This window comes from Passer domesticus, chromosome 4 (assembly GCF_036417665.1).
Source record: "Passer domesticus isolate bPasDom1 chromosome 4, bPasDom1.hap1, whole genome shotgun sequence".
In the NCBI taxonomy this organism is placed as follows: domain Eukaryota; kingdom Metazoa; phylum Chordata; class Aves; order Passeriformes; family Passeridae; genus Passer; species Passer domesticus.
In genome coordinates, this window is record NC_087477.1 from 3,842,389 (window position 1) to 3,865,442 (window position 23,054).

The 23,054-nt window shown below is 48.6% G+C and overlaps 1 protein-coding gene across 1 annotated transcript; it reads left to right on the forward strand.

Annotated features, from left to right (window-relative positions):
- Positions 1-221: 221 nt before the first annotated feature.
- On the forward strand, positions 222-22,719 carry LOC135299815 (serine/threonine-protein kinase PAK 3-like). Its single transcript, XM_064419239.1, has 21 exons — positions 222-436; positions 1,780-1,907; positions 2,106-2,275; positions 3,091-3,162; positions 3,493-3,615; positions 3,894-4,019; positions 4,595-4,736; positions 6,903-6,966; positions 7,784-7,832; positions 9,073-9,182; positions 10,010-10,127; positions 10,962-11,061; positions 11,488-11,684; positions 12,015-12,149; positions 13,676-13,878; positions 14,059-14,198; positions 16,449-16,539; positions 20,004-20,070; positions 21,562-21,733; positions 22,188-22,231; positions 22,371-22,719. The coding sequence occupies exons 1-15, from the start codon at positions 222-224 to the stop codon at positions 13,718-13,720; spliced, it is 1,794 nt and encodes a 597-aa protein (XP_064275309.1). The 3' UTR covers positions 13,721-13,878; positions 14,059-14,198; positions 16,449-16,539; positions 20,004-20,070; positions 21,562-21,733; positions 22,188-22,231; positions 22,371-22,719.
- The last annotated feature ends 335 nt before the right edge of the window (positions 22,720-23,054 follow it).

A 23,054-nucleotide genomic window follows, 5' to 3' on the forward strand; every position in this document is an offset into this window, starting at 1 on the left:
AGGGCGTCTGAAGTGGCAGCACCGACAGCGGAGGAATGGCAGCCTCAGAGGGATCTGCTGAAGGAAGCGGTTCCTCTGGCAGTGCCAAAGGTACGCTCACCTTGTTCCTAGGCAGCACCTGTGGGAGAGGGATTTGTCCTAGCAAGACTCCCCCAAATGCTGCTTCTGGCAGCAAGCTGAGACCGAGCCTGTGTTGTTGTTGTTGTTGTTCCTCTTGAAAAATGGTGCCCCCCCACTGCCAGGTTTTCCGCCGGCAGCGGCCAGCCCACAGGGGCCTGGAGAAGCTGCTGCAGGAGTTCTCCCGCCAAGGGCACACCCTGTCCCAGGTGTGCAGAGAGAAGGCGGTGCTGGCACAGGAGAACGCTGCCCTGGAAGCCCGACTGGCAGCCACGGAGCGGGACCTGCGAGGCCTTTCAGAGCAGCTGGCAGAGGCCAGGTAAAGGCAGGGAGGAGACCCTGGGTGGGACATTACTGAAGGTCTGTAGTTACAAAGGTGGTGAGCATTATGCCAGGATTTACTGCCTGCTGTGTGCTCTCCAGATGTTTCTTGGGCAGAGAAGCAAAGAGATACGAGCAAAAAGGGAAGGATACTGTGATGTGAATATTACTTTTCTGCCAGCTCAACTCTCAAAGCTTTTTTTGGGTGCCTGCTTGGGACCCCTTGCACATTCCTGTGACAAGTGCAAAGCAAGCCAACTTGGCACTCAGTTGAGGACCAGGAACACTGTGCAGATGTTTGCTGAATCCAGAAGTTTCCCTCTGGTTTTGCTTTCTCCTTCAGTGTATCTGACCATCAATCTTTGCTTGCCAAGTTGTTTGACATGGGGTTTTTGGAATTCAAGGCTCTTAGATGTGTTGTGAGTAGGGCGCTGACGCTTCAGGTGAAGCTGGAGGGTCATGCTGAAAATCTTGAGAGCCTGCAGAGCTGACTCTTGTGATGGATGGTGCAGAACCTAGAACTGCTTACAAACAGCAGCAGCAGCAGAAGGGAAAGGTCTTGTGACTTCTTGACAGTGTCTGGGGATTCTTGCTGCGCACTGATTCTTGCCCACTTGTCCAGTCACCTCTGTAACCTGTCAAGGATCTTTTTGGCTGATTGTTCTTCCTTTTTAAAGAGTGCCCAGATATTTGGGCACTGCTGGCTTAGTTAGCCAAAAATAAAGGTAGCAATTGGTCTTGTTCATCCAATTCCAGTAATTTAATTGGCCGGATATCTGTCCCTCCTCCTAGAGAGTTCTTGTGCAGATAGAAACCTACTTCTGGTTTCCTACTCATGCTGCTAGAAGCCAGAGGTTTTGCTATATGGTTTGGTGAATTCCTTTAGTCCCTTTTACTTAGAGAGTGCCTGGCCAACAAAGTACCTATACGTCCACTATGAATGGCATGAGCATTGAGGAGTCAGCCAGGAGAGCCCTGTTCTGTCCTGCACCTGCAGAGTGACTTGGAAGTGCTGATGAGCTCAGGGCTGTGAGCAAAGGCTGGGCTTTTGTCCCTTTGCAGATACTTGGTGGGCACACCCGTGTGTGATAGGTCAGGCAACAGCAATTTCAGCTTTGGTTGCTGAGACCAAACTGAGCTGGGCTAGGTCATGAGGAAAGGCTGCCCAGTCACCTGGAGGGGCCTGATTTGCTATGTAAAGTGGCAAAATAGTCCTGCTGTATCTGAGTTTCCATGCAAGCCATTTTGCATACTAAGGTGTAGGGATCTTAAGGCACATCTTACTGGAGAAGCTGCCCCTGTGTGCCAGGAACAATTGCTCTTCATCTTCACGCCTTGTAGGTCAGAGAAGGAGAGCCTGCAAAGCAGCCTGCTGGAGGCTGAGCAGCACATATGGGAGCTGGAGATAGCCAGGAGCCGTGTGGAAGCCCAAGTGTGCAGGGCCAGGCAGGCCAAGGAGGCGATACTGGGTGAGAGCCTGGTGCGCTTTGTTTCTGCTGATGGCCCTGCCCAGTGCAGTGGCTGCGAAGGCAGCTCTGTGCGCAGGGCTTCTGAGCAGTGAAGCAGCTGAGGGCAGGTCCCTCCTTGCCTGAAACTGGAAGGGCTTAAGGCCAGCAGATTGCTCTGCTTGTGGAGTGTCTGACTGCTGCCGTGTGTCATGTTTGCAGAGGATGTGAGGGGCCTTCATCGTGAGCTGCTGGCTGTAAGAGCTCTCAGCCAGCAGCAATGTGAAGACATGGCTGAACAGCTCCGCTGGGCACAAGAGCAGTGCTGCAAGGCTCTGAGACTCTGGCAATCTGCCCAGGAAGAGGAAAAAAGGAATCTCATGAGAGAACTGGTAAGAAACAAGAGGCCCCTGAAGATTTCAGGCAGGTTTGGTGGGCTGGCTCAGCAGAAGAGCAGCCTGAGTATGTGACATGGCCGCAAGCATCTGCTGTAGGCCAGACGTTGCTGGGCCAGGCAGCAGGGGCCTTCAAGGGCTCATACTTGAAGGCCTGTGAAGAGCCAGAGGACAATGCTGGGACAGTATATGCATGCACAGGTTGAGGATGGGCATCAGCCAAGTTCCCCAGGAGGCTGGGTGGTCGCCACCCAAAGCATGGCAGTGAAGGGGCAGGATCTTCCCCACAGCCTTGTGCCATGCAGCAGGCGGCTGCTGACCTTGCTGCCAACTGCAGTCCCAGCAACTGGGTTCCTTGCTTTCTGTCCTCCCATGGTGGACAGATGTCTTTGGGCCTGAATCATATGCAAGAGGCCCCGTGTTGCTGGTATTTCAGCTGGTGGCCTGCCTTGTGACTGGATCATGGAGGCGCTGGCCTCATCCTCATCCTGCAGTCCATGTGCAGCTCTTCCTTGATCAAAGGGCAGGGGGAATGTGAGCACAGAGCCTCTGAGAACAGGCAGAAATGCTGAGGAGAGAGGGGCTAGAAAACAGGCAGCCATGAGAGCAGGGAAGGAAGGTGGCATCTCCTTCCTTCCACCTGCTGACACTCCTTCTACATTTTGGGTTAGAACAGCATTGCTGGAGGGCACAAAGTCATGACTCATGTGCACTTTCCAGGTGGGGGGGTTGTTGGAGGGATGAAGCTTCCATTTCTCTCTATGGGGAGCATTGCTTGGACTTCATCAGGAATTGTCTGTTCCCCTCATCAGGAGAGACAACTGGAAGAGCAGCATGTGGAGGCACGGAAGCAGCTGGAGGAATGGGCAAACTTCCTGGCGGAGGTACAGAGGGAGCAGGAGAAAAGGCTGCTTGAGATGAAGCAGGAAATTGGCATCATGCAAGCTGAAGAAGAAAAGCTACCAAGCAGAGGCAGTCAAGAGGCACAGAGTGTGGAAAGAGAGTTTGTGTGCTGTTTTGGACTCCTCTGTGCTCCCTATGGGCACTGCTTCCCTGGGCACTGTCTGTCTGGGTGGCATTGTCTCTTAGCTGGCCCCTTAGAAATACGAGCATGAGAACAAAATGCTTTTGGAAAGCGAGAGCACATCAGTCTTGGTTGCCACACAAGTGGAGTGTGGGAAGTTTAAAGCCATCTTCTCTTCCTTTGTGTGCAGATGCTGCAGGAAGAGCAGCGTCAGAAGATTGCTGTCATCCACAAGGTGTACCAGCTGCAGAGAGAGCTGAAGCAAAGTGAGCAGCTGAGGCAGAGGCTGAATGAGCAGTGGCAGAACGGGCAGGTGAGCCTGAGTAGGCAGGCAGCAGAGGGAAGGGCAGTGATGGGGGCAGGAACTGGAGATCTGAGGAAGGGGAGGCAAGGACTACTGCAGGCACTGGAAGCACAGAGCCTGGCAGGCTCCAGTGCTGAGCAGCAGGAAGAAGAGCTGGGATGGAAGGGTGAGAGCTGGGTAGAGAAGCAGAAAGAAGTGGCTGAATAGAAGTGCTTTAAAGACTGGAAAAGAGGAAACCTGAGTGTGATGGCAGGTGCCAGTAAGATTTCTCTTGATGGAATATCAAGGTCATGCTGCAGGCTGAGCTGCAGGAAGCTGAGAGGAAGATGATGGCAATGGAGAAGAGGCACCAAGAGGAAATGGAAAGGATGCACAAGGTCCTGCTGCAGTGCAGGCTGGCTGAAGAAAAGCAGGTGAGTGAAAGAACAGGAGGCACTGCAGTCCTGCAACAAGTGGTCTCTGCCCTTGCTGCCTTTCCCCTGCAGAGCAGCAGTGGATGGGGGCAATGTCTCTGACCGCTGTGCTCTGTGGGCTCCATGGCAGCTGGACAGAAGGACACTTCCTGGGCTGCTGAATCTCAGCTGCTGCCCTGGGCAGCAGGGCAAGTGCTTTGGCCAGTGGGCCAGCAATCCTGTGAATGTATTTCTGCTGGCCTCTTAGTGCTCCCTTTGTTTTTTGAGGGGTTTGTTCAGGTGAGCATGGTGACCCACGCAGATTCTGAGCAAGTTGTCCCTGTCCATGGTGACTGCAGTCCTCAGAACGGGCTGAAGTGTAAAGTTGCTCTTTTCCTTTCACGCTCTCCTCTACGGCTGGCTGTGACAAGCTGTAGTCTCTGACTGCTTGTGTGGGTTTGACTTGAGGAGGAAGAGTTGACAGCTCAGCCTGCAGCCTAACACCAGTGCTGTTCCTAAGGGCTTGCCTTTGAAATGCTCTGTCTGGGACATCTCTGCCAAGCACCTTTCTGACACAAACAAATTTCTTCTCCCAGGTGGACGCAGGATCTGCCATCGAAGCTGCTGGTGCAGCAGCATCCTGCCAAGAAGCCTCCTCTCCACAGCCTGAAAACCAGAGCATGAGCAGCTCGGCCCACTCAAGCCAGGAGAGAGAGAAGCAGTTCCTGAAGCTGCTGAGTACGTCCTGGGGATTTCTTGTGTGACTGAGCAGTGTTTTATGGGGTGTGTGTGCCTCAGCATGGGCTGGAGCACATGTTCCTCCTGCCTTTGGTGTCAGACAGACATTTTGGACTCCCTACAGAAGCAAGTGTTGTGCTTGGGGGCAGCCAGGCAGCACTTTGGGGCATTCCTTTTGCCTTTGAGGGCAGCTGGGAGTGGGTGGGCTTTGCCTGAGCTTCCCTGTGCAGTCAAGACAAAAGCAGGGATTGTTTTGCAAGCAGCAGAAGGCTGCAACCCAGCCAATGACTCCGTGAAGGTGTGTGTGCTAGTCTGGCCAAACTGATGAGAACATTTGGCTTCCTAGATTCCCTTTAGACTCCTGACCTGTCACCAGCCATTGGAGACAAAATACTTCCCAGAACTTGATTGTCTGTGGGGCTGGTTTAATGCTGGTGTTGTTTTTATGACTGTTAGTACTTCTACTGTTCCTTCTACAGTTTGGGTTTGATAAGAATTCTACATTTTGGTTAGCCTGACCTCCTGGAAGATAACATGAGGTGACAGCACAGAGAGAGAAGAGGTCTTTTCAATGTGCCTTAAAAGTTAAAATGTTACATTCTTAGAACAATCCCAAGGTATCAGATAGGAAGTGTTGTTTTCATTGTGCCCCAAAAGAAGAAGGACGTTTTTTTACAATCCCTGTTGGATATTTTAGTTGTATGCCTAGGAAGATGCATCAAAGAGACACATCCATGTGGCATTTCCAGATAGAACTGCCCTGCAGGCAATTCTCAGGAGGAAGCCTGCAGCCCCTCTGCTGCATGTTCCTGCAGTACCAGGCACTTTGTCACTGCTAATGCCCAGCTGATAAACACTCTTGGAATACTAAGCGTTGGCCTCAATCCCTGCACAGATTCCTGCACTTGAGGAAAGCACACCAAGGCCTTGGTGACTCTGCAGTACAGCTGAGTTGCTTCTTACAACTAGTAATAGCTGCCAGTGCAGTGCTGTCAGAGACTAACGGGTCAGGCACAGAGCAGAGCCCAGTTTACTCAGTGTCTGCCATCAGCTGTTGGGACAAAAGGTGGATTGATTGACTCCTCTGTGGGTCTGAAGAGAAAGACAACCATGTTCTGCCTTGAGTGGGGTCAACAGCTTGTAACAGAGCTGGGTGTGCCTCTGGCTTCTTGACAGTGGCTGTCAGTGGCCATTCGTGGGCTTTGCCAAGCTTTTTGTCATACCTGCCCTGCCACTGACAGCTGCTGTGCCTGCAGGGGCTGGAGCCTTCCTCAGCTGTGGGGTTGCAGCTGGCGCCCCATTGCTGCAGCTTTGCCTGGGCTGGTGAGAGGATCAGCATCTCCTTTGTGCAGGTGTCTGTGTCACGGCAGCGCCTGAGGAGCGGCGCTGTCCTTGTGACCCGTCTGGGCTGTGCCCTTTGGGAAGATGGGGCACGTGGGTGCTGTTCAAGGGGCCAAGTCCAGTGCCCGTGGCTGCTGCAGCCCAGGCTGAAGACCAGCACTTGTAGTTCTTCACTAAATGAGGAACAGGCAAAGTGGTCTTCAGAACTTAGCCTGCTCCTAAATAAAAGGGTTCTAATTCTTAGAGTCATTGTTCTTGGATGTAGCATGAGCTGCTGTTCTCTGAAAATGTCAAGGCATTCTTTAGGCAAACTGCTGAGAGGAAGGGAACATCCCCTCCTCTCCTGGAATTCACTTTGCAATATTCTTTCTGCTCTGCAAAAAGCAGATGTTGATAAAAATTCATCCCAGATCCCAGGGTGCACTGAATCTTTGGAAGTATGTAATCTTGTGCTGAATCTCCCAAGAGAGTGTTTCTTCCCAAGAAAATGAAGGCTCCTGATTTTTCAGCCCTCCTTCCCATTTGTAGATGACAGCCGCTAGCCTTGGTGCCAGTTTGTCTTCTGATTTCTGTCTGCTCTGATGGTTTTTCCATGGGCTTAGTTTCCCTTCAAGGCAACCCTGCAAAGGAGTGTGGGAGAATCAGACTCTGTGCAGAGCTGCCTGTTTTGCTGGGGCTGCTGTTGTTGTTGTTCTTGTTGATGTTATCGTTAGCCAAAAGACCACAAATTGCTCAGAGCCCCAGAGAGTGGAGCTGGGTTTCAGATCTCCTGCAAGCTCAATCTCTCTGTTTTGAACTTTGCTTCTTGCATTTTGTTTCTTTCAGGGTGTGTGGTGAGTGTGGAAGATCCAGAAAAAAAGTACACTGGATGGGAACATCTTGGCAGTGGGTGAGTGCAGTCACACTTATTTCTACAGAACCACAGGCCAGGAATTTTGGTGGTGCAATGGCACGTGGGAAGTCAGGCAAGCTGCAAGCATCTTCAGAGCCTGGCTCCAGATTGTCCCTGTCTCACTACTGAGGCAGTACAAGGCATCATCAAAGATAAGTGGATGCTGACAATGTCTTGGCTGCCTCAAGGAGCAGGACCTGGAAGCCCTCCTGTCCCTCCAAGATGTGGCACCAGTTTGCCTATTTTCCCAGGAGACATGGTTTTGTATGATTCAAAGTAATATGGCCACACTCATGAAGGAAGGAAAACCTGAGAGAGCAGGTTTTATGTGTTGTTTCCCACCAGACAGCTGTCAAATAACAGCTCTCAGTAGCATTTCTTAGTAGTATTTTTCTGGAAACAATATTCAGTGGTCAGGAAAATAAGAAAGGCTGTGTGGCATTGCCTGAGTTTGGCAGGTAGGATGAAAAGAGAGCAGTGAGAAGGACCAGCAGCACTGTGTGTTTCATTGCCTGGAAAGGCACGTCACAGGCACATACACAAGAAGAAAAAGGCAAAGAAAACCCCCCCACATGCATAACCTACTGTGTACATTGGAGATTTCTAGCAGCCCTTTTTCTTCCTGTGGGAGCCAGCTTTTCTCTTGGACACTCTGCATGGCAGAGGGCTGCTGGGCTGCTGTGCCCTTGGCTGAAGAGTAGACAAAGCCCAGTGTTTTAGAGCCACTGCAGGCAGCACAGAGCTCCTGCCTGGGCTGCCTTTTGCTCCTCAGCACTGAACAACTTCTCTGTTCTTGCCACTGTTCTGATTCTAGGGGCTTTGGAGCTGTTTATAAGGCCTTCGACACTGCCACAGGACAAGCGGTGAGTGCCCGTGCAGATCTTGCAGCTCTTGAGTGCTTTCCCTGTGATGTGATCTGTGGCCAGAGCTTTGGGCCGCCTGTCTGTGCTGCAGAGGCTGTTCTGCAGAAGCAGTCTGTCTAGAGGCAGGCTGCAAAATGCATTTGGGACAGACTTTGTCCTTCCTACCTACCTGAATGAATGCAAGGATGGCCGTGGTCTCTTTCAGAGGACACGCTAGCTTGGACTTACTGGATAAATATGCATAGATTAGCTGATGGCAAGAGCCATCATTCCAGCCCAATTCCTCTTAAGCCCAGGATCAGACACAGATATTTTGTTTTCTATCACGTGATTCAGTTGGAAAATACAATGCAAGCCCTTCAGAAAGAGAGATCTTGTCTGGAGCACAGTTTTGCCTTTCAGTCCTAGGGAACCTAGTTCACATACACACACACCTACACACACACACACAGAGAGAGACACGTGCACAGATGAATGAGAAGAAGTTGATGAAGAGCCTTAAATAATACAACCTTGTGTTGATCCTGTGTTCCACTAGAGAGATGCTCTCTGTTCTGACCAGGCATGGTGGTGTCTTGGAGAGTCTTGCTGCTCTTTGGGGCTAGAAGTTCCAAGTCCTGAATTCTTCTTTTTGACTCTCAGGAAATACATTCCATCTTCCTTAATAGTAAGGAATTAAAGAAGGTAGTTCCTTATCCAGCTGCAGAGCTGTGCTCAGGAACTGCACTTGGAGGGAGGTTTCGGAGGCGTCCGAAAGCCCTGAGCCCTGTACTTAGAACCTGGGGCACATCCATAGTGTACCACAGAAAGGGGTATTCATTTTTAAACCCATTCAATAATTTCAAGTCTAAAGATTGTTCTTCAAAGTTGCAAAAGCCAAACTGAAGAAGTGAGGATGTGCTGGGATTGTAACTTTACCTTGAGTCGCTTTGCAGTTCTTTTTTGACAGCATTTTCCCCATCATGTTTGTATGTGTTTACTCTGGCACACAATTGAATTGGCAGCCATCTCTTCACAGGAGAAAAATTACTTTTGGCTTCCAAAGCGTGTGTAAATGATAATAATAGTGCTAAACAAAGTCTGTTTGAGAAGCCTGCGAGTGCAGAGGGTGGTGTTAGCGCTTTGTGGTTGATGGTTTAGAGTCCCTTTTTTCCGAGGTGACAAGGCATCCAGGCCCATGAGTGCCAGAGAAAGAGGCTCTGGTCATGTCTGTCCCTAAGAGCTTTTGATGTCATTGTAGGTGGCTGTAAAGGAACTTTATCTCCAGCACCAGGGCTGTGAGGGAATATTAAAAGAAATCCTGCTCATGAGAGAAAATAAGAACGCCAATATTGTCAGCTACTTAGAAAGGTAAGTAGTTCTGGTGATTTTCTGGGAACGTTCATTTCCATACTTGCAAGGCAAAGATTTAAAAGCTCTTTAGCCACTGGCAGAAAATGGATCTTTCAATGAACATCAATCCACTCCTGCACCAGGCATGGGAGGAGTTTGCATTCTGTCCCCATGAATGCTTCCTGACATAAACAGCTTGAAGATTGATCTCAGAAACGTGGCTCTCTTACTAAGCCAGCAGCCTGTATGTTCACTTGCTGCATGTGGTTTTGCTGGTTTGGGGCGTGATTTTTTCTAAGTGTTGGAGGAGAAAACATGCCAGAGATTATGTACCTTGTGCTGTTCCCACTATTTTCCATAGCCTTGCATGCCAAAAGACTAGGCTAGGAGACACATAATTTGCCAGGTCTGAAATTGTTTTCCTGTTTGTGACTGTCCTTTCTGCAAGGTTTTCCAAAGGGTGTTGGCAGTGCTGCACACCCACTTGCCTTTAGTAAAAGCTGTGAAAACTGTGTCTCCTTGCTGCTGGAGGGAATGGTGCAATTTGTGTCTGAAGATGATGAAGCAGCTGCTGGGATGTGCCCACTTCCAGATTTATCTTTTTCCTCACTAAACCTCCTTTTTCCCCTGCTTGCCACCTAAGCCGTCTCCTTTTCCATGGATGTGCCTTCCTCCTTTAGGTGGCACAGATGGCAGGCACTGGCTAGCCTAGGTGGAGTGTGTCTTCATTTGATTCCATCTTCATTTACCAGTGACCTGGAAAGAAAACTCAGCTGTAGTCTTTTCTTCCCCACAGCAATTTAGCTGTGCACGTTCAGCTCCACGCTGTTGCTTTCCTCTTGCAGCTACCTTGTGGATGAGGCTGTCCTGCTGGTGTTGGAATATATGGATGGAGGCTCCTTAGCTGATGTGGTCACCGTGAGAAGGATGGCTGTAGGACACATAGCAACAGTGTGTCGGGAGGTAAGGGGTCCTGCTTGTGCTTGGGATGGCTTGGACAAGGCTAGTCCTTTGAAAGCACTGCAAAGTGAGTGATTCCATGTTCAGAGCTTTCTTTCTGTGTTGCTCTTCTGCTTCAGAGAAGAAAGAGCATCTGGACTGAACTGCCTGCCAGTGTCCCTGCCCTTCCTGTACTCTGTTCTTCACTCTTATCCACCATCATTGAACTCTCTGTCTCTTTTTCCTTTTTATTTTCTGTTCTGCACTTTGCCTCCCCAAGCCTTTGCCCAGAGCCTTTCTGCACTGCCTTCTTTGCCTGTAAGTGCAAAGGTGCTGCTGTGAGAGTTTTAAACCAGAGGCCAAGCCAAAGAGAGACTCATCTGCCACAGGTCTCCACTCCAAAGGATGGCATGGCACCCAGCATGGTGCTTGCTGCTGAAAACTGACAAAGGAGCTACTTCCAAGTCTGCTGTCGAGGCAGCCGTAGAACCCTTGTCCTCCAGTCTCCCACCCGACAGTGATCTCCTTGGTATCCAAGGCAGGGACGTTTTCCTCTTTTGGCAAACCCTTGTTTGTCGTCCGGACGGGGAGAGCGCATCCGCTGCAGCAGCGCTCATTCTGACTGGCTTTGCAGGGGACAGTCTCGAGCAACGACTGACTGATGTTTCCCCCTCCAAAGCGAATATGCCTTCCCTTGGAAAGATCCTGCTCTCCTAGTGCTGCAGCAGCAAGCTCTTCCTCCTGCCAGCACTCACTGCTCCTTGGAGATCTGTGAATCTTCAGGAGCAGCCTCCTTTTGCATGTGATGAAATCAGATCAGGCTAACTTTTGGCCTCCTGTTTCTTTTTCCCCTGGCAGTGCCTGCAAGGCCTGGCTTTCCTTCATGCCAAGCAGGTGATCCACAGAGACATCAAAAGTGACAACATCCTTCTGGGCCGGGACGGCTCCGTCAAGCTGGGTGGGTATTCCTGCTCAGGCGCAGCGCTGCGGGGAGGCGGTGTGGGGCTGCTTTGGAGAGGCTGCCGGGTGCCAGCAGTGGCTGCTGAGAGTGCAGGGAGCGCTGCGCAAGCCCAGGCCGCAGCTGGAAGGTGCTGAGTGGTCTAGAGAGCAACCAGGTATCCAGAGTAACTTTGGTTTGTGGGTGTTCCTTCCAAAGGGAGAGAGTTACAGTGTAAACGTTCAGGGCAATGAGGAAAAGCCAAGGTTTTGTAGGAGTCATGGGCGGGTTGTCACCTGCACAATTGCCCATGTCCTTGGCTGCAGCCCTGAGGAAGGAGAGCCCAGCTGCTTTTCCAGATTGATTCAGCACTGCATTCTGGGACTGAGAGTGAGGAACCCTTTTCCTTGGTTTCCTACTTGAAGCAGTGTTTGTTTTCCTCCTCAGCTGATTTTGGCCTCTGTGCTGTGCTCAGCCCTGAGCACAGGAAACGGAGGTCGATGGTCGGGACCACTTACTGGATGGCACCCGAGGTCGTGAGAAGAGAGCCTTACGGCCCCAAAGTGGACACCTGGTCCCTTGGCATTGTGGGAATAGAAATGGCCACAGGAGAGGCTCCTTATATGCAGGAGACCAGTGACAAGGTAAGGTGCAAATGTGCTCAGATAGCCGTGTCCTTCTGCTCCGAGTCCATTAGAGAAAATCCCATTCCCACAGCTTGAAGTGCTTCCAGCAAGGGCCACTTCTCAAAAGGTCCCTGGGGCTCACATCAGCTGTCAAGGCAAGACCTGGTGCAGCTTGGAATAGCTGGGGCTGCACTGGAACCTTTTTTCCTTTGGGAGAGAAGGCTCATCTCTAAGTATCTGGTAGGCAAGAAATTGCCACTGCAGACTGGAGCTTCAAAGATGGGGTCTAGGTGAGCCCTGAAGGATATGGAAGAATCACATAGAGTCTCATGTTTCCTTTTGCTTCAGGCCAGCTACCTGATAGGCAAGCAAGGGGTTCCAAATCTGCACCAGCTCAGGCTACCCCCTGGCTTGTGTGAATTTCTGGGCTGCTGCCTGCAGATGGATGTGGACAGGCGAGGCTCTGCCAAGGAACTTCTGCAGGTACAAGGCAAAGCGGCTGCAGGCCAAACAGCTGTTCCCTGCCAGGGTTTGCTCCTCGGCCAAACTCCAGGGAATCAGATGGGCCCCCCACAGAGTAATCTCTGCTTTGGGTGCTTTTCAAATGAAAGCCAAGTAGGCTCTTGATTGCTGAGGTTAGAAGGGCCCAGTGAAGGTCATCTAGCCCAGAACTCCAGCCACTGGCAAGGACATCTTCAAGTAGATCAGGTTGCTCAGAGTCCCATCCAACCGGAGCTTGAATGTTGCTGGGCTTGGGGCTCCTCCCAGCTCTCTGGGCAGCCTGTGCCAGTGTTGCAGCACTCTCCTCACAAACAGTTTCTTCCTCAGAGCCAATCTGAATTGAGTGTCTTTTAGCTTAAAGCCATTCCCCCTTGTCCTCTTGCAATTGGCCCTGCTAAAAGATATGTCCCCAGCTTTCTTAGGAGCCCCTACAACTATTGAAAAGTCTCCTTGGGGCTTGCTCTTCTCCAGGCTAAACAAGCACAAGTCTCTCAGCCCTTCCTCAGAGGAGAGCTCGCACCTTCTGGTCATTTCTGTGTCCCTCTTTTGCTCTCAGGTGCTGTATTCAGGTTTGCCTGGTAGCAAAGGAACTGAAGTATTGCAATGCTGGGGACGGGGACTTGAGGAACACAATGAAAGCAGTCCCTGCCAAGCGGTTTTAGATTGGTCTGTGGGAAGGTGGGGGCTGGGGTGGAGCTCACTCTGAGCATCCGAGGGCAGCCAGCTTGTCCCTCCTGGCCCACCCTTGGAGGTTTCTGCCAGCCAAACAGGCACAGCTGTGCAGGATTTGTGCCAGCCCCATGTGCTGCCTTGCCCCATCAAGTAGATGAGAATGGCTGTGGCTTTGCTGCCAGGTTTGGTGGCAGACAAGGAGCTGGTGACCGGGCCACTTCCTTGGCTGTGCCTGCTGTGAAGGAAGATGCCAGCCAGCACAGGAGGGAGTGGGGTGTGCTGAGGCAGACACTGCTCTTCCTGCAAGCCAGAGCTGAGCACATCTGCACCCTGCTGCTTGTGTCCTTGCTCCTGGCTTGCTGCTGAAAACCTGCATGTCCAGCTTTCCTGAGATCAACACGTGGGATCAACATTTTTCAGAGCTCTTGGGAGTCTCTTGAGGAGTGCCTTTTGCCATATATCTCTCTTGGACACTCAAAGAGCCCATGTCTGTAGAAAAAAGGAGCTTAAATAAGTCTGCTGACTTTCCTGAAAGGAATAAATCCTTAGGACAGCAAGCAGCAATCCCACAGTTATAGGAGGACAAAAATCCCAGCAAGTGACGACACCATGAGGAATGGACTAGTGCAGTTCTGGGCTGTGTTTGCCTGTGACAGCAGCATGCTGGACATGAAGGCAGATGTGCTGCTGGTGCCCTCAGCCCCATGTCTGTGTATTTCTGGGTGCTGGAGGAATCCAGCTCGACCCTGTTAGGAAATCAGTTTGGAAAAGAATGGTTCCTTTTTCCTTTGTCTCTTTTAATTTGGTTTGTTTTGTTTCTTTTTCCCTTTGGGCAGCATCCATTTCTGCAATCAGCAGAGCCTCTCTTAAGCCTCTTCTGACAGCCTGATTGCTGCCATCCCTGCAGCAAGGGAATGCAGGAAGCAAAGGAAATGAGAAGGACCACGTCAGCACTGGAGAACAGAGCCTCTGAGAGCACGTAGGAATCCAGAGAAGAGAGGGGCTAGGAAAGAGGGAGCCATCAGAGCAGGAAAGGAAGGTGCCATCTCCTTTTCTCCCACCTGCTGAATTTCTGCTTAGGACAGCATTTCTGGAGGGCACAGAGTCACTACTGATGTGCATTTTTCTGGTGGGGGGTGGTGTGAGGCAAGAAGCTTCCACTGATTATTTGGGGAGCTTGTCTGGGACTACGTTGAAAGTGTCTTCCTCCCCTCACCAGGAGCTGGAAGGGCAGCGTTTGGAGGCACAGTAGCTGCTGGCACCATGGGCAAACTTCCTGGCAGAGGTAGAGAAGGAGCAGGAGAAAAGGCTGCTTGAGATGAAGCAGGAAGTTGCCACCATGCAAGTGACCAAGAAGAGGTACGAAGCTGAGGCAGTCAAAAGGCAAAGGGTGTGAAAAGAGAGCTTGTGTGTTGTTTTGGACTGCTCTGCACTCCTTATGGGCACTGTTTCTCTGGGCTCTGTCAGTCTGGCTTTGTGGTGGCTTTGTCTCCCTGCTGGCCCTTGGTAAACAGTGCTGGAGAGACCTTTGTGCCATGAGGGAAAGGAGCGGTCAGGTGAGAGACTACCAGAATGCAGGTTTGAGGAAGGCAGGAATGGCACTGCAGGCCCAAAGATAATGGGAAAGGCAGAGCTGTGTCTCAGAAGGAGGGAGGTCCCCCAGAATGCTCCCTGCAGAGCCAGGCTGGAGCTGTGGGAGCAGGCTGGCTGTCAGGCTGCTGAGGAGGTGCCTGAAGCTGCTGAGTACGTCCTGAGTGTTCTCTGTCTGATGGACCAGTGCATGGTGTGTGTGCCTCAGCATGGCCTGGAGCACATGTTCCTCCTGCCTTTGGTGTCAGACAGACATTGTGGATCTCTACAGAAGCCACTGTTGTGCTCAGGGGCAGCCACGCAGCACTTTGGGGCATTCCTTTTGCCTTTGAGGGCAGCTGGGAGTGGGTGGGCTTTGCCTGAGCTTCCCTGTGCAGTCAAGACAAAAGCAGGGATTGTTTTGCAAGCAGCAGAAGGCTGCAACCCAGCCAATGCCTCCGTGAAGGTGTGTGTGTTAGTCTGGCCAAACTGATGAGAACACTTGGCTTCCTAGATTCCCTTTAGACTCTGACTTGTCACCAGCCATTGAAGACAAAATACTTCCAAGAAATTGATTGTCTGTGTGGCTGGTTTAATGCTGGTGTTGTTTTTATGACTATTAGTACATCTATTACTCCTTCTACAGTTTGGGTTTGATAAGAACTCTACATTTTGGTTAGCCTGACCTCCTGGAGGAGCATATCAGTTGACAGCACAAATAAGAGAGGAAGAGTTGTTTTCAAAGTGCCCCAAAAGAAGAAAACGACCACACTTTTTTTTTTTTTTTTAAATCCCTGTTGGATATTTTAGTTGTAGATGCATCAAAGAGACACATCCATATGGCATTTCCAGATAGAACTGCCCTGCAGGCAATTCTCAGGAGGAAGCCTGCAGCCCCTCTGCTGCATGTTCCTCCAGTACCAGGCACTTTGTCACTGCTAATGCCCAGTTGGTAAACACTCTTGGAATACTAAGCATTGGCCTTAATCCCTGCACAGATTCCTGCACTCGAGGAAAGCACACCAAGGCCTTGGTGACTCTGCAGTACAGCTGAGTTGCTTCAAATAGTAGGAGCTGCAGAGAGGCAGAGAGGACTTTTATAAGGTCACTTCCAGTGAGGTTTATTTGAGCGCCCCAAAGGGGAACCAGAGACAAATATGAGCCATGTCCTCTGCACAAGGTTTAAGCGGGGGTGGGTACAGGGTCCGTAGCAAGGGGCAGGGCAAAGGGAATTGGCTCTCAGGGAAGAAGGGGCCATCCACCTCTTCCTGACCCCCTCTCTTTACATATTGTGACTAAACCACTAAATGTGTTTTTTTCAATGGAAGTCTTGCTGGATATGAATGGAGATACTTGGTTGTTTCCAATTGGTGAAACATTAATATGGCTTAAAACTCATGCGGCAAGGGAATAATTCAGCTCTGTGCAAAAAGACATTGTTCAGCTCTAATTGCGTGCTCACACCCAATTCAGGAACAATCATATTTCTCTAGTGTGCATGCAGCAACCATAATGAAGATTTGTTTTCTGAAATGTCTGCCCATAGGTAGCCAAGTGGAATCCAAAGGAGAATTCCTTCAGTCTGAAGGAACATCTATTTCAAACCCTTCAGACTGATTGGCCTGGCTACACTGACACAGACAGACAGAATTTGAAGTTAATATTCAGTCGTTCAGAGAACGGGAAAAAAAAAGCCCTGGAAATGAAGCCTAGATTCTTAGAATATGCTGAGGTAGCAGGGACCTGCCAGGATCCTGGTCCTGCACAGACACCACGAGAATCACACCCTGTGCCCAAAGAGTTGTCCAAACGCTTTTTGAGCTCTTTCTGCAGTGACCACTGGCTTGGGGAGCCTGTTGCAATGCTCGAGCACCCTCTGGGCCATGAATGTTTTCATGATATCCTGATTAAGCTCCCTCAATTCAGCTTCATGCTGTTTCCTTGAGTCCTGACACTCAAGGTCTGTTTTCCTTGCATGGAAAGAACTATGACAGTTGATATTCAGGCTTTTTAACATGAACTATTGGATCATCCATACAGAAAATCAGCTCCATCTCAGAACCCCACCAACACCAGTCAAGTGACATCTCTGGGACCTTCTGAGAGAGACGCTCCAGCAAGACCTGCTCAGGTATTTTGTGCATTTTTAACCTTCTGGACTGTATGGTAAATTTTAGCAGACTTGCTGGTGGTGTAAAAGCTGTGATGTCAATGTGCAGGACCTTCCCTTTTCGGGAAGTTTTGATGGAGCTCCTGAATGGGAATGTCTTTCTCTCAAAGCATTTTAGCTCCAGACTTGAAGTAGGACTTGCTAAGTGCTAGGATGAGAAAGGAGGGATGAGATAGAGCCTGTATTTACCTGCAGTTTACTTGCTAGTTTGAATGCTCTTTTTAGTTAAGAAAGATGTGTTTTCAACCTTGGCCAGTTCAGAAATGCTGCCTTTTCAGAATGGGAGCAAAAGCTGACCCTGCTCCTAGGTTGATGAACAAATTATGTTGTCATTGTTGCAGAAACGGCCTCTGGCTTCTGAATTTACTAGTCCTGTGATGAGGAAGAAGAGGACAATTGGTCACTGGCCCAGTCATGTCCAGGCAGCAGCTGGTGGCCACTTTTCTTCCTTCTTTCTGCCTTCCACATCCCTTTGCTTTTTGGACATGCTTCCAAGTTTTGGCTCCATTTCCCCCTGCACTCATGTGGTGCAAAAACGAGAGAAATTTCAGAGTTCCATCATCCCAGCACCTGCCAGAGTGCAGAGGAGATCCCCAATTCAAACAGGAAGAAAAATGAATTGGGAAGACTGAAGCAGTTGCATCCCTTGGATTTCGATGAAGGTATTAATGTGCTGGTTTCCCTGACTCCTGTTTTCATAACTGTGGTGTAAAGATTTGGTTATTAAGGTGCAATTAAGGTGCAAGCGCACCTCTTTCCACAGTCAAGAGTAAAAATGTTATTGAACAGGAAATGCAAAGTAGGGAGATAGAAAGAAATAAGAGAAGAGAGGCAGGGTGAGGGGAAGAGAGAGACATTCAGTAGGAAGATATCATCCCCACATGGGCCCTCTGTCATCCAGCTGGTCCTTCCTCACCCTTGGTCTTCTCGGTGGTGGGGGTTCCCAAGTCTCTCTGGGGGTACCACCTTTATACTGACCAAGATTGGGGGATCCACAGGGTGGTCACAGCTGTCCCCACGTCTTGGGCTAGAAGCCATGGAAGCAGTGATTCTCCTTACCCACACTCTCTACAGTGGAGTTTCTGTCTGGTGTCCTAATTCCAAACCTTCATCTCTGCTAGGCCAAGGCTTAGTGCTTTTCTTCCTGCCATCTGTGCTTCTCTCATATTCCTCTTCTGGTGGTTCATTATATGGAAACATCCTTCTTTGACAGTGTTTGGAAATAGTTAATTGTGCTCTTGCACCTTGTGACAAGGGAGCTTTGAAAGCTGGCTCTGGATACACAAAGGCACTGCTCTACATCACTGCTCTACCATTACCCCTGCTGTATGGTCATGAAAAATCAAGAATTTTTTTTTTTTTCCTGCCATTAGATTAGATTGTATCTCTTGCTTTAAAAGACAACAACAGCAAAGCCCAGAACCTGTGCTGCTGGAACCTTGTCTAAAATGACATTAAGTTTTAGAAATTCTCCCTCTAAGTAGTGCAAAAACCAGTTGAGGACAAAGAAATGTCAAATTGCTTGCTGTTGGGAGAAGCTGATTAAAATGAAGAACCAGGCATTATAAAACCACAGGGAATGGGTTATTTCTTTCCATTTGATTTCTAGTAAACTGACCGTTGACTGAGACACCGCTTTTTCCATCAGCAGATTTCCAAGACTGCATGCTGAATGCACAAACCTGTCACACATTGATTTCAGACTAGTTTACTGAAACAGTCAAATCTCTGTGATTGCATGGTTTTTCACTGAACTCAGCCTTTTCATGGAAACTCCAAAGGCTCAAAACCTGGGGTGTGGTTTCCTGGAGATCTGGATTTGAATGGGGCTGTGAGTTCCTCTCCATCCCAGCTGCAGAATTTCCTTCTTCAAAAGCTGTGGAAGTAGTACAGACTGAAAACAGTGTTGAAAAGCTAAACATAAAGGCATAAAGAACACTTGATTTCTGATGACAGGGACACAGGCAGTAGGGCAGAGTTCAGTTGCTTTGTTAAATCTGTGGCTTGTCTCTTTTGGAGGTTGACCTTGCAGATTCCAAGTTGGGTTTGGCGTGGAGGCAGGTTTAGAGTGTGCAGATGCCTCTTGCAAGTGCTGGTGTGCTTGTAGAGACAGGTGCTTTGAGATGGTCTTCCCACATTTCTTCTGGACATGCACACGGCACCTGCAAACCTTGGGAGCCTTTGGAAGGATTTCTGCTTGAATCCATAAACACATGAGCAGCTTTTATCAGGAGGCAGTAACAAAATTCTGCCCAGATGGTGAAGGAAAAATCTGTTCTGTGTTTCAAATTGGGGCTCAGGCTGAAGCTTTTGTGTGGACTGAGCCATGAGAGCAACTGCACTTTTGGAAATTAAATGCTCACAGCAAAGGCAAGTTGTATTGAACATGCTCTGACTATTGGTATTTCTGTCCAGCTTTATTACTATATTTACACTTCTTTTTATACTTCTGCTATACCATGTAATAGTTTGAACACTGAAATCAACAAAAGCAAATGGAATATCACATGACAGCTCTTTCCTCAAAAATTAAAGCTCAGGTGGCCTAAAGATTGGCAAGAATGGCTGAGTTTGAACAAGATTACTTTGTGTAAATAAGGGCAATGGAAGCTCACAAGGAACATAAAGGATCCTGTGGGTCTTTGATGCTTGGCACAAAACCTCAAGTGGAAAGCAGAGATTACCAAGATCCTGAGTGTTCCTTCCTGTTTCTGCTGACTTTTCCTTATGGCAGCTCTTTTTATTATCATCGCAGCTCTTCAACATTTCTTTGGAAAGAGGGCTTTGAGGTTATGTGTGCAATGCTTCCCAAATGCCTTTGGAAAGAGCCAAAGGGCAATTCACAAGTGCAGAGCTGTTTCCAACCCCATCCTGCCATGTTAATCTGTTTTGGCTGCAGGTCATTGGAGCCTTAGTGCCAGTAAGCCAAATAGAATGGAACTGGCTTTCCTGCTGACAAGAGTGCAGGCACTCCTCCAAACTTTGGGCCCTGGAACTGGCAGGGAATTGGGGATAAAACATGGTGTGAGAAGAACTCAGCTTCCTTCTTCATTTCTTGTTAGAACCTCAATGTTGGTCTCTCTCAAGCTGTTGTCTTTTGTGAAGCTGCATCTGTTGCTGCAATAATTGAATGGCTCTGCAGATGACACCTCATGCTTTATATATGACAAATTATATAGCTGGGGCTAACACTGTGGGAATGCACAACCTGTAGGATAAAGTGGCCATTCCCTCTTTCTAAACCCCAGGACAGGCTACTATGGAGAGGGTTGTGTGTGCCCCATTAATAAATGTTACTGCTTCTTCTAAATAATTTATTGTGAAAAGAAAGCACTGAAGGACTTTTCTCAAGAATGTCCAATGGGGATCCTTTGGCCTTTTAACGATCTCCTGACGAAGAGTGTCAAAATTCTGCTTTTCTGCAGGAACAAGAAAAGATCCTTCCATTGCCTCCACATGCTCTGCAACAAGCAACCAAGCAGACTACTTGAGGTGAGCCAAATAGCAATTCACTCTTGCCACTCTCAGTGGGGTGCAGTGTCCATCTCTTTGCTGTGCTGAAAGGATGAGTTTGAGCAGGTTTTGTTGGGCCTCCAAGGCTCGGAGCAGAGATGAACACCGAGGTGGGTTAGGCCCAGACGGGCCCTCCCTTCCGGCAGTGCAGCTGCACAGGCTCAGCTGCAGCAGTGCTGCTGCATCCCCTCATGGCATTTGCAGGAGAGGAGGGAGAAGTGTGTGTGTGGTATAAAGCCCTGGAAACTGCTCGCAGCTTGTGTCAGGGCAGTGGTGTTGGCAGGGGCAGCCAGGCCTCCTGCAGCTCTGGGGCTCTGGGGCAGCTGCGGCCTTTGGAGCAGGCGCAGCAGGGCCCCGGCTCACATTGCTCCGGGACCGCCCAAAATGGGGAAAGGCATCTGTGGTTTTCTTTTCAAAATTATCCTGCTAGTCAGGTGTATCAGGCCTGGCATGCATCCTTGGCACAAGTTGTTGTCTGTCCTACTACTGAATTTCAACTTGTTAGCAATTTACTGCTTGTCAAAATTAATCTCAGGGTGGTTTGAAGGAATTGATTCCAACGTGGAGGGAGTTTTTATCATCCAATAAGAACCAGACCTTAAGGCCCAGAGGAGCAGAAGCATTGGTGTGAGAGTGTTGGCAAGTGACATCTATTATTCTCATTGCCACTTCATCTTGGATTTGTATCATGAGCTTGATAAACCTCACACCTGCTGATTTGAGGGAGAAGGAAATGAAGAAGGTTTGACTCCCATCAGTGGCTTTGAGCATTAATGAGTTTTTCCCTCCTTAGGAGCTGATGTGCTTTGGGTATTCTTCTTGTAGTTTCTGACTTGTCTAGAGTTTGCTTTTGTGGCTTTGTTTCCTTTTGTGTATTAGAAATGCCTCAGTTCCCAGGTCAGTGATGTAACTTGCTCTCCACTAGAAGAATCAAATATTATCATTGACTCTGCTTTACCATTAGCAGAAAAGAATGTAGCTCAAAAATTCACTCATCTCCATAAATACATTCCTTTACAAAAATATTTTGCAGATGAATTTTTGCAGTCATATGTAACTCAATTAAGTTTTTCCTACAGAGGAAGAGATTATAATTTAGTTATGTCTTCTCTTCCTGAAGCTGCTGTGTTTGTTTTTCCTTTGACATTTGAAATGAGGGCACATAATTTCTAAATGTGCTCCACCTGCTCATGAAGGAAACCTCTACAATGTCAGCGATTTTGAACTAGAAATGGGCCACATAGAAATGTGGCAGATTCCCAGAGTTACCTGACTACATTCTCTTGATGCACATGAGCTTGAAAGCAAAAACTGTCAGGCCCAGAGCCACTGACTCAAAGCTTGGGTGTCTGTGTTTGAGATTTCACTGTGCTTGGTGTCAAATTATATGTGTGTTTTATGGATTAGAAACACACTCAAATGTTCTCTTAGAGTTCACTCAGAGAAAAATGGTCTCATTTTTTCCTTTAGAAAATACAGAGCAATTGTCTCCTTGGAGCAACGCCAGCACTACAAGGACGACTTCAATGCAGAATATGAGGAATATTGGAATTTATATTTTAAGATTGACAAGATCATCAAGAAATTCAGACAATTTCAGGAGCAATGGAAGTCTCTGACTCCAGGCTCCAAAGCTTATCAGGTAAAGAAGGATAAAACCACAAAGACTGTGCTTCATCACAGCAGTGTTTTGGATTCCCTGGAGCTGCTCAGTGAGACAGAGGGAAACTGTGGAACTGGCAAATATGCTCAGACACTGCTTGGGCTGAGTCTGATTTTTGCAAGACCCTGCCCAAAAGCCCCTGTTTGAGCTGTCTATGAAGAAACAGTTGTCTATGAGAGATGTCCCAAGCAGAGTCTTAGAGCATGGACTCCTTCTGTTGCCTATTGAAAGGCTTAATTACAGATCTTGGGTGATGCTGGGAGATGGAGATTTATTTTGCAGAGCTCCCAGAAGAGTGGTGGCTCACAGAGAAGAAAATCTCTATAGAGTCAGACTGAATGTACTTTTAGTGTTTTACCAAAGCGTGCATTTTATGGTGCCAGTGAAACATTCTTCATGATTTGTTATTTTTGTTTCTTTGTTTTTCCTGCAGATGCTGCATTATCGAATCCTAGCAGTTATCAGCAGTTACAACAGGTACGTGTGACACCAGACCTGCAGGGCCATGGCAACTGCTAAGTTTGCCTCAAGGCATTTTTAAAGCAAAGGACATCAGATTCTAAGCTCTGCAGAAGTGTTTGCGTGCCCTGATTTTCTTTTGCTTTCTCCTTCACAGGGTAGCCCCAGCTACTCTGAAATGAAGAGTGGGTGCCAGTACCTCCACAAGAAGCTGGCCCATATTCAGAGCCGCATTTCTGAATTTGACCAGCAGTGAGTGGAGTACTGGCACCAGACATCAGCTTCAGCATGGAAGATCTCTGAAATCAGGATTTTTCATTTCAACTAGAAGATTAGATTTTTTAGGATTCTTTAAATTAGTACAGAAGAGTAGGTTATCTTAGCACTGAGCAGTAGGTGATTTCTTATAAATGTAGGATTAGTTCAAAGAAGTTTAGTAAGTTTAAGTCAAAGTTGAAAGATGATAGTATTGAAATTTAACAATAAAGAAATCTCACTATTGGTAATTCCTTCTCTCCTTGTTGATTGTATCATTTGCATTGGGTTTCTTCTGGTCACTTGTTTTCTTCAAGTCCTAAGTTTGTCCACTGAAATAAATTGATCAGTAGAGGGTGGAAGCCCACTACCTCTACTATGAAGTTGAGCTCATTTTAAGAAAAGATGGTAGTGGATGGAAATTCTTTATGATAAGTGTAGGGGTGGTTTTTGACCTTTCTTGTTAAATTCAAACTCTTTGCCAAAGTTGTCAAAGGCTTAGAAGTTGGACAAACCTGTCCCCAAATGACCTTGTTTTGGAGGGTTGCAGAGGAGTGCACATGGGCTGCTCTAAGCTGTCAGCTGA

What these genes read in the sequence shown, in the direction of transcription:
- LOC135299815 (XM_064419239.1), top strand. Translation starts at nt 222, where the DNA reads ATGGTGCCCCCCCACTGCCAGGTTTTCCGCCGGCAGCGGCCAGCCCAC. An exon ending in GGCTGGCTGAAGAAAAGCAG is followed by an intron (nt 4,020 to 4,594) that starts GTGAGTGAAAGA and finishes TTCTTCTCCCAG; the next exon opens with GTGGACGCAGGATCTGCCAT. An exon ending in ATTGTCAGCTACTTAGAAAG is followed by an intron (nt 9,183 to 10,009) that starts GTAAGTAGTTCT and finishes TTCCTCTTGCAG; the next exon opens with CTACCTTGTGGATGAGGCTG.